This window comes from Microtus pennsylvanicus, chromosome 9 (genome assembly GCF_037038515.1).
Source record: "Microtus pennsylvanicus isolate mMicPen1 chromosome 9, mMicPen1.hap1, whole genome shotgun sequence".
In the NCBI taxonomy this organism is placed as follows: Eukaryota; Metazoa; Chordata; class Mammalia; order Rodentia; family Cricetidae; genus Microtus; species Microtus pennsylvanicus.
Genome location: NC_134587.1, coordinates 81,046,135 through 81,060,542, shown reverse-complemented (window position 1 = coordinate 81,060,542; position 14,408 = coordinate 81,046,135). Strand labels below are relative to the sequence as shown.

Here is a 14,408-nt window from a genome sequence, read left to right as displayed (position 1 = left end):
GAGGGAAGGCCACCAGGGCCAATGGCGCTCCTCCTGGGTTGAGCTTTGAATGTGGGCAGACCCGACCCGGTGGGGGGCGGGGCCACCTGTGCTCTACTCGGACGGTGCAGGGGGTGGGGGAGTTGGAGACCGAAGCTGGAAAATGGGCTGCCCCAGCAGCAAAATGTGCCTGTCTCCTCCATGTGCAGCAACAAGGGTAATTAGTATTTGTTTACAGGGCTTTACTGGAAAGGGTGTCAGGGACTAACACAGACCCTGTCTGGAACCAGGGCGAAGTGCTTTGGATTGAGAAGCAACCCTAGCCCGCAGAGGCCAGTCTCTTGATCTCTGCCACACTGTGATCCAGATGCGGGAGCCCCACATCTGTGGTGATCCCAGGAAGGGCATTTTCAGAGAGCTTGGAAATCCTCTGCCTTCTTAGTTCCATCCCGGTGCCAGGGAATCTGCATCCCGAGGAACGGTGGCTCACGATTGTGTTTGTATGTGTGGATGTGTGATTGCTACAGATCCTGCAGGTAACTTGAAAATTATTCTTTATCGCAAGATTTGATATTTGCACAAACAGCCTCCCGACGGCCTTTACTTCACTTCTGTTAAATGTATTTAGACTTATAGTTGCTCCATGATGTAAGAATCTTTGGGAAATGGTGTGTAGCTGGGTAAAAACAATATAATTTCATCTTTAAGAGATTAAATTTGGTTTGTCCTACTTTAAAAACAAACTTTCTTTTTCTTGTGTAGAGTACAGGATTGACCCTGTAACAAAAACTTTTTATTTGCAGATATGGGACAAAGTCCTTATAAGTGCCTATGTTTAGAACATTAAATATTTATCTTAAACCGATTAGGCCTTTATTGCCCTTGGAGGGGAGAATGCATTACTTCTTAAGTACAGTATACATTAGCTGAAAGCGTCAGTGGAGCTGCAGTGAGCACCAGACGCAAAGCAAATATTTTTAAATGAGCCATTCGTTTCCTCAGGGGAAAGTTTCACCAGGACCCGGGAAAAATACAGATTTTCGAAACCCCAAATTCCTTCATGGCAAAGGGACATCTGTGTTTTGCTTTGTTTTTAACGACACAAATTGTTAGCTTAAGTGATTTGTATCTTGGCTTCTCGATTCTGGGTCTCATTTTCCTAGCAGTAGTAAATGTGTACCTTACTGAAAAGGGACCCTCTTCAAACCCCGAGTAACCCGATGTGTGTTTTCTGCAGCGGGAAGAAGCTCTGAAGCAACACAAAACCCTCTCTCAGGAACTCGTCAACCTCCGGGGAGAGCTAGGTAAGAGCGGGGGAGCGAGAGCTCCTTTTCAGCCCTCGGTAAAAGTTACTGCAACTGAAAAATCCGCGCTGTCCTCCTGCTCTGCAGCTGGAGCTGCATTCTCCCTTTCCCGTATCTGTGCAAGCGCTTACTGTCGACATGGCTTTTGAATCTTGGCAATGTGACCTCAAGATCACAGAATTCCTGGCACTGGTCTCTGAGTAAGCTAACAGAGCTTTCAGATGGCCAAAGCGTGCTCCCTACCCCGCAGAGTGACAGAGTGACTTTTCTGCGATTGTGAGGATATCCTGTTGGGTAATTATGTCGTGTTATTTTAATTTTCTTGGAACCAATTTTTATATTATCTTTCTCTGATAAGAGTATTTACATTACACATCTCAGGGATGGTATGTGTGCGCTTACAAGGATGTTAAGACCGCCCATCAGAACAAGGACGCCCTATGCTTCTCAGACAGTCAGGATGAGCTGAGGAAGAAAGAACATTACCAACTCCAGGGGCAGCATAGTATGCCTGCAACACTGCACTCTAAGTCCTATTGTTTGCTAAGTTCTTGGCTCTTCTGAAGATCTAAGATGTGAGGGGCAAAGATAATATTGTTGCCCTCCTTTCTACCTCAGCTACAGTGCTCTTTGCCCCCCACCCCCACAACACACTCGGTCTGTGGGGACCACTCATCCTAGGTATCTAGGCATTGGTTTCTTGATTTAGCAACACCTAGATCTGGAGTTGTTCAGCGAAAGGTCACTTGCCTTGTCCTGGGCTTTGCTTGCTGATGGGCTGTCTGGGAAGTATACCTAGCAGAAGTTCAAGGGGGAACAGCTGGAGATAAAGCAAATTTCGCTCCTTTAATTCTCCAAGAATCCTGTTTTCCTCAGAGAACCAGACCATAGTTTAATCACTGCCAATATAATTTGCTGGGACTGGAATATTCGTCAACAACTCCACTGGTCCAACCAAGGTAAAGGTCTAGCGCCGGTGCCTGTGGGGTCAAGACGGTGCCCTTTCCTATTCCTTGTACTGCCCAGTGGGAGCTGAGGCCAATTCATAGCCAACCCTTGAGGTTCATGACCGTAGATAAGGCATCTGTGCCCTGTGGAAAAATCTCTTTAAGACAGTGCAGAGCCGTGATGGGAGAGAGCTCCTGCAAACCAGAACAGCAAGGGCCACTGCAAGGGCGGCCCTGATCCCAGACCACTGTGAAGGCCTTCCACTGTCTAATTTGATCTGGCTGCCTCCCTTTTGGCTACTCAATGACCAGCCGAATTATTTTGTCTGCGCCTTAAGTGCTGCAATGGATACGCGGTTAGGCAATGAAGAAAGAGGGCCTTCTGTGCGTTTCCAGAGTTCCTCAGAGCTCAGCGGAGGTGGCGATGAGCCCGCCTCATTCAGGTTTCCACTCTCTGAGAGAAGTCAGGACGGGACAGAAGGGGACACTGAGCTCTCAATGCCTCTGCTTGAATGGGATCCTCTTTTCACAATGAAGCAGTTTAAATGGGAGCCCAGGTCCCCAGCACTTCCAGCTATCACACAGCCCGTCAGGAAACAGCCGCGCTTTGTCCTCTCTCCTCTCTGTCCGAGATAAGGAGAATGTGGCCTGGTGTGTTTTTCCTGCCACTGTCAACGTGTCAGGATGCTATGGGTGGCCTGTTTGTATTGTTTTGTCACCCGAGGCTGGAATGGGGAAATGGTGTCATTTCTGCTACCAACTGAGTCAGACAGGCTTGCTCAAGTACTTGCTGAAATACCAGCATAGGCATCTGGGAAAAGGTTTGGCTTGGCCAGCAAATAGAAGAGAATCCCTTGAACAAGTGTGATGAAACTGGGCAGAAAGAAGGTTCTCGAAGCTTTCAGATGTGTTTGTGTCATGGGCCAGAATGGAAAAGGATCAGGTTAGACGTCAAAGTTCAAACCTCAGTTTTCCAGTTTGAGGCAATCAACCTTGGTGTCATAGTTGCCAGGCTTGAATCCTTGGGATGGACGCTGGCTGGCCCAGGTCTGTCCAGTCACCTTTCTCCTGCCCTAGCCTTAGTCTCTCTAAAGTGACAGTGTATATGTATGTGCCCCAGGGTTGGTCATGAGGCTCACATGAGGTAAAACATTGCAAAACATGTGTGCCGAGTGTTAACTGCCGCTAACCATGCATTCTGGGATGTCTGCAGTTTTGTGTTTATATCGTGTGTGTGCCTGTAATCCGAGTACTCTGGAGGCCAAGAGGATTGCTTCAAGACCTAGGCCAGCATCGTGAGTGACAGGCCAGCCTGAGCTACATAGTGAGGACCTGCACACACACACACACACACACACACACACACACACACACACACACACACACACCCACACACACACACCTTCACAGCTGTGTCATGATTAGCCACATGGCCTTTTTGTGAAAGCATAAAACCACACCATGGGAAGCAATAGTAAGCAGATGAGGTGCTATTAGAAATCCCTCAGGACAGGCCTGTCACGCTCAAATGCAATGAGACCCAACCAGTTGGTGCTGGTATGTTGGTGTTTAACATTGGGTTAGCAGTGTGGGTTTTTTTTCCCTTTAAATTACATTTATTTGTGTGTGTATCCACATGTGTGAGCCACAGCACATATGTTGGGGGCAGAGGACAGCTTGCAGGACTGGGTTCTCCCCTTCCACCCAGAGAGTTCCAGTGATGGAACTCTGGTTCTTAGGTTTGGTGGCAAGCTTAATCCCCTGAGCTATCTAGCCAGTCCATCAGCTTTAATAGATACTCATAATCTCCACTTGCATCAAGCATTGTTGTAATCCCAAAGAGACTCCCTTAAGCCTCCGCTCCCTTACAAGCAAATACTGATCTGGGTTGTACAACCAACTACCAGTTTGTTTCTTCTAGAATTTTGTGTCATTGAAAGTGTAGCGTGCTCATTAGCCTGGCTTCTCGAACAGACGACCACACTTCTGAGGTGTATTCACGTGTCTCTGGATTCTTTTTACAAGCCCAGTACTTTTCCTCGTCACACCCCGTAGCCTCCACTGAAGGCATTATTAATGGCTGTGGACCGCCTATAGCAGAGGTTCTCAACCTGTGGGTCGCAACCCCTTTGGGGGGTCAAACAACCCTTTCACAGGGCTTACACATCAGATATTTACACTACGATTCATGACAGTAGAAAAAAATCACAGTTATAAAGTAGCAACAAACATAATTATATGGTTGGGGGTCACCACAACGTGAGGAAGTGTACTGAAGGGTCTCAGCCTCAGGAAGGCTGGGAAGCGCTGCTCTGTAGAGAGGTACAGCACTTAAGACCATGACTCACCCGTCCTTCCTGCACTGCAGGTGTGTGCCAAGAGGCCCCGCCTCTAGGTGAGCTGGCCTGGTGAGCTGACACTTTCTCCTGCATTGCCCCTTGCTTCCCGAGTCCTCCGCACATCTTCTTACTCAAAGCCGTGTGCATCCCCCAGTGTTCCAGGAGGCATCGGGTTGAGTCACCCGGCACCCAGGACAGCCGCTGACTCACGCTCCCGATATTACAACACGCAGATCAGTATGTATCCTTCCTCAGCATTCCTGGAGCCATGGCTACCCAACAGGCTGCACATCTCGCCAGCCGGCCATAGTGCCCTTTTCTATGGGCCCCAAAGAGGGCACTGGTAAACCTGGCGCTGCAGCACCCACTTTACTTGTTGTTTGTTTAGAGCCTGGCTTGGGTCCTGGTGCTCTTTCCCTCATTCATGCCTGGTTTCCTACAGGTTTTAGGCGGGGTCTGACTCGTGTGTCTCTCTACCTCTTCTGCATCTGTTACCTTTCTGCCAAAGCGTTCTCTCCTCTTGATGCTACCCTTCTAGTCTTGCCTCTCAGACTCTTCATTTGCTCAGTTTTTAAAGTCCTGTCTAAAACGTCTTGTCTTCAGTTGAGTTTCACCCAGATCTTTCAAACAAGTGAATTTTACTCTCCTTACCTGTCTGACTGCTTGGTCCACATTAAGGCTTTTTGTACTTAGCTGTTGATGGGCCTCTTCCCTTCTTCTAGAGCTATGAGGCCTTCACAGGCAAAGTCACCATCTTCTTCAGTTGTGTCGTCCCGGGCTGCACTGATGCTAAGACTGTAGCTAAAGGATGGATGTTGCAACCTAAAATGGCGACATGGAAGGTGGGCTTCTTCTTGTAGTGTGCAGGTGTTTGAGGGGTTTGATAAGCACAAGCATTTCCATTGAGCTGCTTTAAAAAGGATACTTCTGTCTTTCGGGATGAATGATAGTAATGGCAATGTATAATTCCGATGGTAGTGCCGTGTCTCACCACGACGGCAGTTCACCAGAGAATACTCAATGCCAGTTTTTGTGCTATGTTATTGTTATGTTTCATGGTCAATATTTAAAGCAACCTTTTGCCTCCGAGAAAGTCATTCTGATTCTCTCTGGAGTCGTGTTGAATAAAAAGTAGTATATGGCGGTCTCTCACCATAATCTTTGAGGTTCCCATTGTTCTTAAGATTACATTTTTCTTCTTTATAAAGAAAAAGATTTGTTTGTTGTGGTGCTAGGGATCAAACCCAGGGTACTGGACATGCTAGACAAACCTCTGCTGGGCTGTACCCCTAGCCTCAAAGAAGATATATATAAATTTAGCTGTAAGAAGTTGGGGCTAACTCCCTTATCTTTTTATTCATTAAAGTCCCAATTGTATTTCATGAACCAAATGAGATTTTAACCCTTAATGCACTAAACATTGCTAGAACCCCTGGGCTAAGTGTGTTAAAACCCTCAGTACTTTTCTCTTTTTATGTAAAAATTAGGACAGATGTTGGGGGCATTTTCTGGATTTTAATCATTCCTAAGAAAGCAATATTCAGCTCTAAGTAATTTGTCATATAAAATAAATTGAGTCTCAAAAGCTGCGTTGTGTTCCTACTGTTAAACAGTTCTGAAGCCAGAGGGTTTGGATAAGAACCCAAAGTGGCCAAGCTACCAGATTTCTGTTAGTCCCGACAGAAAGTGCTTCGTGCGACCAAAACACTGGAAAGTCATCGGAAAGCAATAGTAGCAGGCATTGACAACCCCTGACTTTTGGAATCCTTCTCCAATGAAAGGAGTAAGAAGAAGTAACTATTGCTAAATAGGAATATCTTCTTACCTTCTTAGAAAAAAAAGTAAGTTGTCAAAACCCAGAATACAAACCATCCTATGAGCGCTCACCCAGTGAGCCACAGATTGCTTCAACCTTGTGGGATGTTCCCAGTTCTGCACTTGATTCTGGTGTAACAAGGATGGGGGTCTATGGTGATCTAGACACTCTATAGCTGATTACAAGAGGCATTTTCTTAAAAAAAAAAAAAAGTAGAATGAGATGAAATAGCAGTACGAGGAAACTTTTTTTTTTTTAATCTTGAAGAGGTGTTTGAAGGAGGGGTTGATGGCTACCTCAGAGCTGGGCCATTCTCTTGTTATCTATGTGTGTCCTAAATTTAGACATGACTGGTTCTATTGGTATGTAAAAGTTCTTTTACCTACAGACATGCCAATGACTGCCAGCAGTATTTTGGCATGAGACTTCTTGTCCTGGTTTTTTCCCAACGCTACAATCTCAAATTTTCCTAACTCCGGGACACTTGTCTAGAGCGGTGTTTCACAAACATCACCGTGAGATGAAACACATTTTCCTGTTCCCACACCCACCAATTCTGACTCGTTTAGTTTGGGATGGAATCCAGGAATCTGCACTTTTCATATCATCCGGGTGATTCTGACATCAGAGCCACCTGGGTTTTTGCACCCCGACACCTCACTGTCTAGAATGTTGCTTTTATTTAAAAGGGTATATACGAACACAAATAGCTCCAAGAGACTTTAGTCCATTCCTATATGCTGAAAGTTTATGCATGCCCGAGGACTTGCATCTGAGCTTTTTCATCTTTCTGCCCTAAAAATGAAAGATCTGGGAGGAGGCAAGACAACTAGTTACTGACTGGTTAGTTAGGGAGTTACCGCATCGTTTGATTTTAACCTGGTACTTTACTCTGGGATTTCTATCCTCAGACCTGCATCTTAGAACTCATTGTCACAAAAGCATGGGCTTTTGTCTCTGATCCACTTTTAGTCCTTGATTTTTTTTTCACGTATGTGTGGAGTGTGCACTGTTCTAACAAGGAGAACGGGGGTTCTGCAGCCTGTTGTTGGCTAGGGCACGAGATGAAAACAGCCGAAAAATCCTTCAGATCTGTCCTCGAGCGGGAAGAAGGGCACTGGCAAGGAGAACCTGGCAGTGGAAGCTCTGCGGGCACCTCTGGCAGAAGGCGGCAGATAAGGCTGACAGGACCAGGTTACAAACTGCCTTCCAGTAGGACTTGGTCATAACTATCAGTGTAGGAAAAGAAGGCCGGAGAGCATTGTTTTTTTCCCATCCTTCAGTCTGTTGTGGCTCCGGGGGAGAACTGAGCTATAGCAATCCTTGGTGTCTGTGCTAACTTTTCCTTCCCTTTGAATTCCTAGCTGGGGAAGGTGGCCGGTTAGATCCAGTTTGGAGTTCTGTGTTTGGGACAAAGGAGGTTAGGGGGTCTTAATTCTGCTCTGCACTCCCAGTTCCCTGGTAAAATGGGACTTACGGTGGGTGGTACCTGCTTAGCAGCTCGGAGCCCTGCATGAAAATATGAGCTTGATTTACTCAGGAAATCTAGTTTTTTTTTCTACTTCACATGTAGATTAGATCTATGTATCTTAGGGTCCCCATTGTTGTCTAGGTTCTCTGGGATTGTGAGTTGTGGGCTGGTTTTCTTTATGTTTAAAAACCACTTATGAGTGAGTACATGTGATAATTGTCTTCCTGAGTCTGGGTTATCTCACTCAAAATGATATTTTCTAGCCCCGTCCACTTGCCTGCAAAATTCAAGATGTTGGGTTTTTTTTTCTGCTGTGTAGTACTCCAATGGAAGAGGGTTGAAGGGGAAGGGAGAGGCAGGGAGGGGAGCAGAGAAAAATGTAGAGCTCAATAAGAATCAATAAAATAAGGAACAAATAATCCAATAAAAAGGGAAAATATGAACTTGAGAGCCTTTTGCAAGGTGTGAAGTAAGTTTTAATGGTAGTGTGGTATTATTGATGGGGAAGTCGATTTAATGGTGCAGACAAGTGTTTTGTTTTAGTTGATCTTTTGTGGATGTCACATCATGTACCCCAGTCCCACTCATCTACCTGTCCCCTCGCATCCACTCTCTGCCCTTGCAACCTCCCTCCCCAAAACAAAATTTAAAGGAAAACCTGAAAACCCAACAAAGCAAATGAGAAAGGAGAATCATCATCTTGACGAGGAAGCTGTGGCGTGCATGGCCCAGTGAGTCACACCGTTTACCCTTTAGTCCATATATCTTTCCTTGCAAGTGTTCGTTGCCGTGAGTCATCGGTCTGGCTTGAGGCCCCTGGTTTCTGCTGTACGATCAATAATGAGCTCTTACTGGAATTCTTTGCATATTCTGCTGTCGCCCTGTGTTGTGGAGACCCTGCAGCTCTGGATCTGTGGGTTTGCCCCCTTCACGAGCTGCAGCAGTTGGTAGATGAGGTGGATCAACTCATAGCCCAGGTTCTGGCCTGGGTGGTAGCTGGGTTGGTCAGCCCACCATGTTTCCGTCACCGTCACTACCCGGGTGAGCGCTCCAGCACCGCCTCAGCTAGCTCACCCAGTTTAGTCTACAGTGAGGAGCTGGGTCAGTTCTCCTGCTCTTAGGCCCTTGGGTCTGGCTCGCTGGCACTCACCCCACCAGGGCAGCTCTGCTTTCCTAGGGAGGGTGTGGGGCCTGCTCTCCTGATTGCTGTAGGGAACATGGGGAGGCAGGGCCAACTGTCCTGCTCTGACACCTTCAGACCTAGTCCCTCTGTGACTCCACCAACAGGCTCAGCTCTAGTGTGCTGCCCAGGCAGGGTGCAGGGCCTGCTCTCCTGTGTGCTGCAGCCCGTGAAGGACAAGGCTAGTTCTCCACTCTGGTGACCCCGGGACCAATTCTTCTGTCTGCTGCAGGGGTCAACAAGGGATGAGGGCTAAGGGCATCTTTCCCTCACCCATGCCACTATAGGGCAGATGGGGCAGGGAGCAGGGCCTGCTCTTCCTCCACCACAAGGGATGGGGGGGGGGGCATCTTCTCTCCCTTGTGCAAATAGTTTTATAAAAAGCCAATGACCCAAAAGTTATGATTTGTGGGAGATTTTGAAACTGTTCACATAGATTTGCAGGCATCAAGCACAGAGCAACCAGAAAGTCATTTGCAGCTAGCTTTGAAATGTAGAGGAGACCCTTGTCTACCATGGGTCTCCCAGGTTACTTGGCTCTGTGGAAGCTGCCTTTGGAGAAACGAAATGTGAAGGTCTTGGCGTTGGATGACCACCCCACGCAATCCCCCACCACTCACGCGCTCACGCCCTTGCTGTCCTGTCCTTAGACTCGCTGTGCAGCATACGACTCCACATCTGCCTTTAGCATCTTTATACTTTGAGGCCAGCAGAACGAAGGTCTGGAAAGTCTGAAATGCCCATGATCACACAATCTGAGCCCCCCCCACACACACACACCTTTTCTTGGTTAGTTTTTTCAGGGACACCTTTGTTTGTAAAATGCATTAGGCCCACACTTTCTCTGGAAGTGTATCGTGAGAGGACTTCATAGGGTAATATTATGCAGTAATCATGGGGGAAGAGTCCATCTGTGGTTCTGGATGAGGTACAGAAAGTTAACAGTTGTGGGCATTTAAAAGAGCCAGAACTAGGAGCAGGTGGCTGATTCCCTGGTGGCCAGAGAGACTGAGATGAGGACCCAAGGCAGACAAGGCAAGTTGGACGCAAGCACCCCCATTTCTCTCATAAGTAATGCAGAAGAGGGGAACCCCAAAGGGGGGTTCTGCACACAACTGTCTCCCCAGAAGCATCTCAGGAAAGTGAGTACACAGTTGGAGAAAGGAGTCTTCCGTCTTCCTGTTTGGCTCTTTCTGTCACTATCTCTTACATGGTACAAACTCTGCCTTGCTTTCCATGTGAACCGCGCCTCCCACACGTTCCCTTATCCTCCTTTATTGTGTTTTATGTCTGTTTATAGAAGAAACACAAATCTCCTGAAAGCCAGGGAAGCTTGTTGGACAGAATATAAAGAACAATAGTAGTAGGCCAATTTTAGGAGGAGTCTTCAGGACCATGCTTCTCTGTCTCTCTGTCTCTGTCTCTCTCTCTCTCTCTCTCTCTCTCTCTCTGTCTCTCTCTCTCTCTCTCTCTCTCTCTCTCTCTCTCTGTCTCTCTCTGTCTCTCTCTCTCTCTTTCAGTGTGTGTGTGTGTGTGTGTGTGTGTGTGTGTGTGTACACGTTTTGTTCTGTTTTTGAGACAGGATCTTCGTGTAACATCCCTGACTGTCCTGGAACTCTGTAGACCAGGCTGGCTTCAATTCACAGAGATCCTCCTGCTTCTGCCTCCTGACTGCTGGGATTAAAGGCATGCACCACCACCACCCAGCTTCATATTTATCATTTTTAAGCCTAGACAAATCATGTTTTTTAAACATGTGTGTGTGGTGTGTGGGAGGTGGTGGGGTGCTGAAGTTCAAGCTCAATAACCATTATATTCTGTTTTGAACTTCAAGCATGTCTCTAAGGAATCTATACTTAGGTCTGAGTCCTCTGGTAACAGCAACAGTAACGTAACACACATTTAAATGGTTGAGCACTGGGCCAGGCACTTACATTCAATTCCACAGGGAAAGTACCAGGGTTGTCTCCATTAGAGGTGAAGAAATGTGAGTCACCTTTGCCAATCCCATGGTAGGCAGCTGGAGTGCCGGGACTGGAACCAGTACTCTGGCTTTGTTCTGTGGAGGTGCTTGTGTTCTCAAGCGTTGAAAACACTGCTGGCTGTCCCCTGTGAAGCAAGCTACCGATGTATCAACAAGAAGGCAGCTCTGTGTCATTTCCAAGAACACTGACATTTTTCAGACCCTGGCTGTGTAATGTTTTCTTCCATAACAACATCCATCAGTCAGCGAAGGGAAATCTGTCTCTATGGGATGGAAATAATCAGCTCAGCTGCCCCCCCACCCCCATTACAAAAATCCCTGGGAACTAATTACACAGGGCTTCACTTCCTCTCTGCCAGGGATAACTGACAAAGGGCCCCAGATAAGTATGATTCTGCTTTCCCAAGGCCAGACTTGACCGTACAGTGGGGCCTTTTTCTAGATGGTATCCAGATGATGGCTTCTTCTTGGGCAGTGACTTTTCCTTGCTCAAATATCTGTGATCTCGATGGCCATGGCATGGTGGGGTGGGGCTCCCCGGTTTTCCTGCTTTGGTCTTGACCTTGTCTCTGGGCTCATGCATCTCTGAGTAAAAGTGCCAACTTCTATCTTTAACATGGGTTTAGACTTAAGAGATAATTTTGGAAATGAGTCTATGACTTCCTTTTTTGAGTCTAAAAGCTTTTTTTTTCTTTTCTCTTTATGATACTAAGGATTGAATCCAGGCAATTTTGCATGCTATAAACACACTTCACACTGAGCCACATTTGTAGGCCATCGTTTTGCATGGTTTTATTGTATAGCCCAGCTGGTCTTGAACTCCTCATTTATCCCAGGCTGGTCTTGAATTCCTCATTTATCCCAGGTTGGTCTTGAACTCCCTATCCTCCTACTATAGCTTCCCAAAGACAGGATATCATGTGTCCACCACATATATATATATGAATGACAGGATCTCACTCTGTAGTTCTGGCTGTCCTGGAACTTACTATATAGACCATGCTGTGGTTTAGCTCATGTAGACTCATGTGCCTCTGACTTCAAAGCGCGGGAGATTAAAGGGATGCACCAATATGCCCTGATCTGGCTAAATTTCTTAAGTTAGATTGCTGGGGCTAGCTTCTAAAGCTTGCAAGCATGTGTCCTTACAAGAGTACATCAAGTATCTCTTCTGTGTGTGTTTAATCATGCACAAGCTTTTAAAACTCAGCCAATGGGATGTTTGCAAACAAGGACCTATGCAGTAGATTTTCTAAGCCAAGAGTGGTGGCGCACACCTTTAATCCCAGCACCTCAGAGGCAGGGGCAGGCGGATCTCTGTGAGGTCGAGGACAGCCAGAGCTCCTGTGAGACCCTGTCTGGGAACTGGGTGGGGGGTAGAAGTGAGGGGTGGATTTTCTATTCATGTAGTAACTTCTTTAAAACAGTTATTCCTGGCAGCAGAGGAAACTCCCCGGTCACTTATTCTTAATCCAGGACGGCCTTCTCTGCCTTTGTTTTAGCCTTACTAGTTGTCAGATGAACTGAAAGCAGTGGACTTCTGGCAAAGAAGCAAGAAGAAGGCAGACTGAGGATGGGCAGGAGCCAGCACGGGTGGTCCTGTAACCTCTCCGTGCTGTGAGAAGCCAGGGAAAATGTGTAGCCTAAAATGTGGGGCACAGTCCTTATTCCCCCACTGCACACATGTAGTATGTCTCAGCAGACGACAGCAAGCACCCGGACAGCCCTTAACACAATGTTTACATGTGCATCCTTCTAAAAAAGAATTCAGGAGTCTCTCCGCCAAAGACTGCTTCCTTCAGAGCCTGGGCTGTCTGTGGAAACTAAAGCCATTTGTGAGTGTGAAGTGTAGTCCAGCTGTTGTACACAGCATTGTAAACAGCAGAAGGTCCCTGCACAGCTGCAGGCTGATGTCACCTTCTGGGGCCTGTCCTGCCCTTTGCTTGTTGGAAGTAACAGCAGTAAACCACCCACTCCCCCGTCCAATCTCTCGCTTTCTCTTTCCAGTCCCCTTCCCTCCCCCAATCTGTTCCCTCTTCACAGAGCTCACACGAGCCAGCAAAGCTGCACACTGTTTGGGCTACTGGTTTCCGTGTGTTTAGACAAAGCAAACACAGCCTTATCCAGTGGTTAATGGGACAGGATTTCTGCATATCCTATTTGATGTTAAACACCAACATTCTGCAATTATGTCTTCAAGCCGACAGTAGTCTGAGTATAAGCAGATGCAGGAAGCTGGCAGGGGTAGCGTTTAATAGCCCTGTGCACCCACAGTAGACACAGGCTGCTTGAGAGGGGTGGGGTCCACGGAGATGCTGTGTACTGCGTGTGCCGGGATGCTCTATTCTAGAGGCTTGTGTACAAGACGCTTGTGTCTGGTGTGAGTTATTGGATGAGCTGGGCCATCTTGGCTTGTTATTTGCTGATGTATGAGATTGTAAAAACGGGATTTCCCTTACTAGAAACTGATCTCCTCATCAATTGGCTATGAAGCAATTTTTATAGATTTTTTTTCCATATAAAAAGCTAATTTGAGACACACAAGGGACCTCATGGGAAGGCGTCCACCCTTCTTGTTTCTACATGTTGGAAGGTCAACTGGCAGAAACTAGTGTTAGGTGTAATAGAGTAACGTTGGACATCTCGAATCTCTTTTGCTTCCTTGATAAACACTTTAATTAAGAAATGTGTGAAGAGGGTGTTTGATAGCAATTAAGAAAGCCATCCATTATCTTTTATTAAATCCTTTTAAAGAAAAAGAGCCCTACAGTATTTAATCCCAAATTTTTTCTAGGATGCCTCTGCCCTCTGGTTTTCATCCCCCATTTTGGCTCATCCCTCCAACATTACTGCTTTGTGCATTGTTTTTTTTGTCTGTCTGCTCGTTGTTTTGAGATAGCCTTGCTATGTAGCCCAGGCTGGTGTCAAACTCAAAGATCTTGCTGCTTGAGCCTCCTGGATGCTGGGACTGCAGGCACGCAGCACACACCACCACATTTGGCTCTTCTTTGTGTACCTTTTAGTACCCAAGGTACAGTATGTACTGTTTAGATATAGATCGTGTGGGAGTGAAGTTTTCAGTCTTTTATAGTAGAAGTTTATCAATCTATTTGTAAAGTGACTCTACTTAAAGCCCCACTGTATGAATTAAAATCATAATGTCTCACCTCAGATGTGTTAAGATGGATATTGTATATATTTTTCTTTAAAATTAAAAAAAAATGAGATTATTACAACTGTATCATTTCCGCCTTCCCTTTCCCCAAACCTTCCTATATACCCGCTCCTTGTGTTATATTTTTTTTAAAAAAATATGTTTTGGTGAGGATTTGGAGAAAGGAAATCTTGCTTCATTACATTGTAAAGTCATTTAGTAACTGAAAGTGGA

The 14,408-nt window shown here is 46.4% G+C and overlaps 1 protein-coding gene across 7 annotated transcripts in view; it reads left to right on the top strand.

Annotated features, from left to right (window-relative positions):
* The window catches only part of Mtus1 (microtubule associated scaffold protein 1), a 127,640-nt gene that overhangs the window by 100,792 nt on the left and 12,440 nt on the right, over positions 1-14,408 (top strand). For 6 of the 7 annotated variants that reach the window (XM_075986575.1, XM_075986577.1, XM_075986574.1 and 3 more), the window contains one exon: positions 1,217-1,283. In XM_075986575.1, coding sequence (XP_075842690.1) covers positions 1,217-1,283 — 67 coding nt within the window. Of the gene's footprint in view, positions 1-115; positions 197-1,216; positions 1,284-14,408 lie in introns of those variants that run through there. The other variant, XM_075986580.1, reaches the window with a different exon arrangement.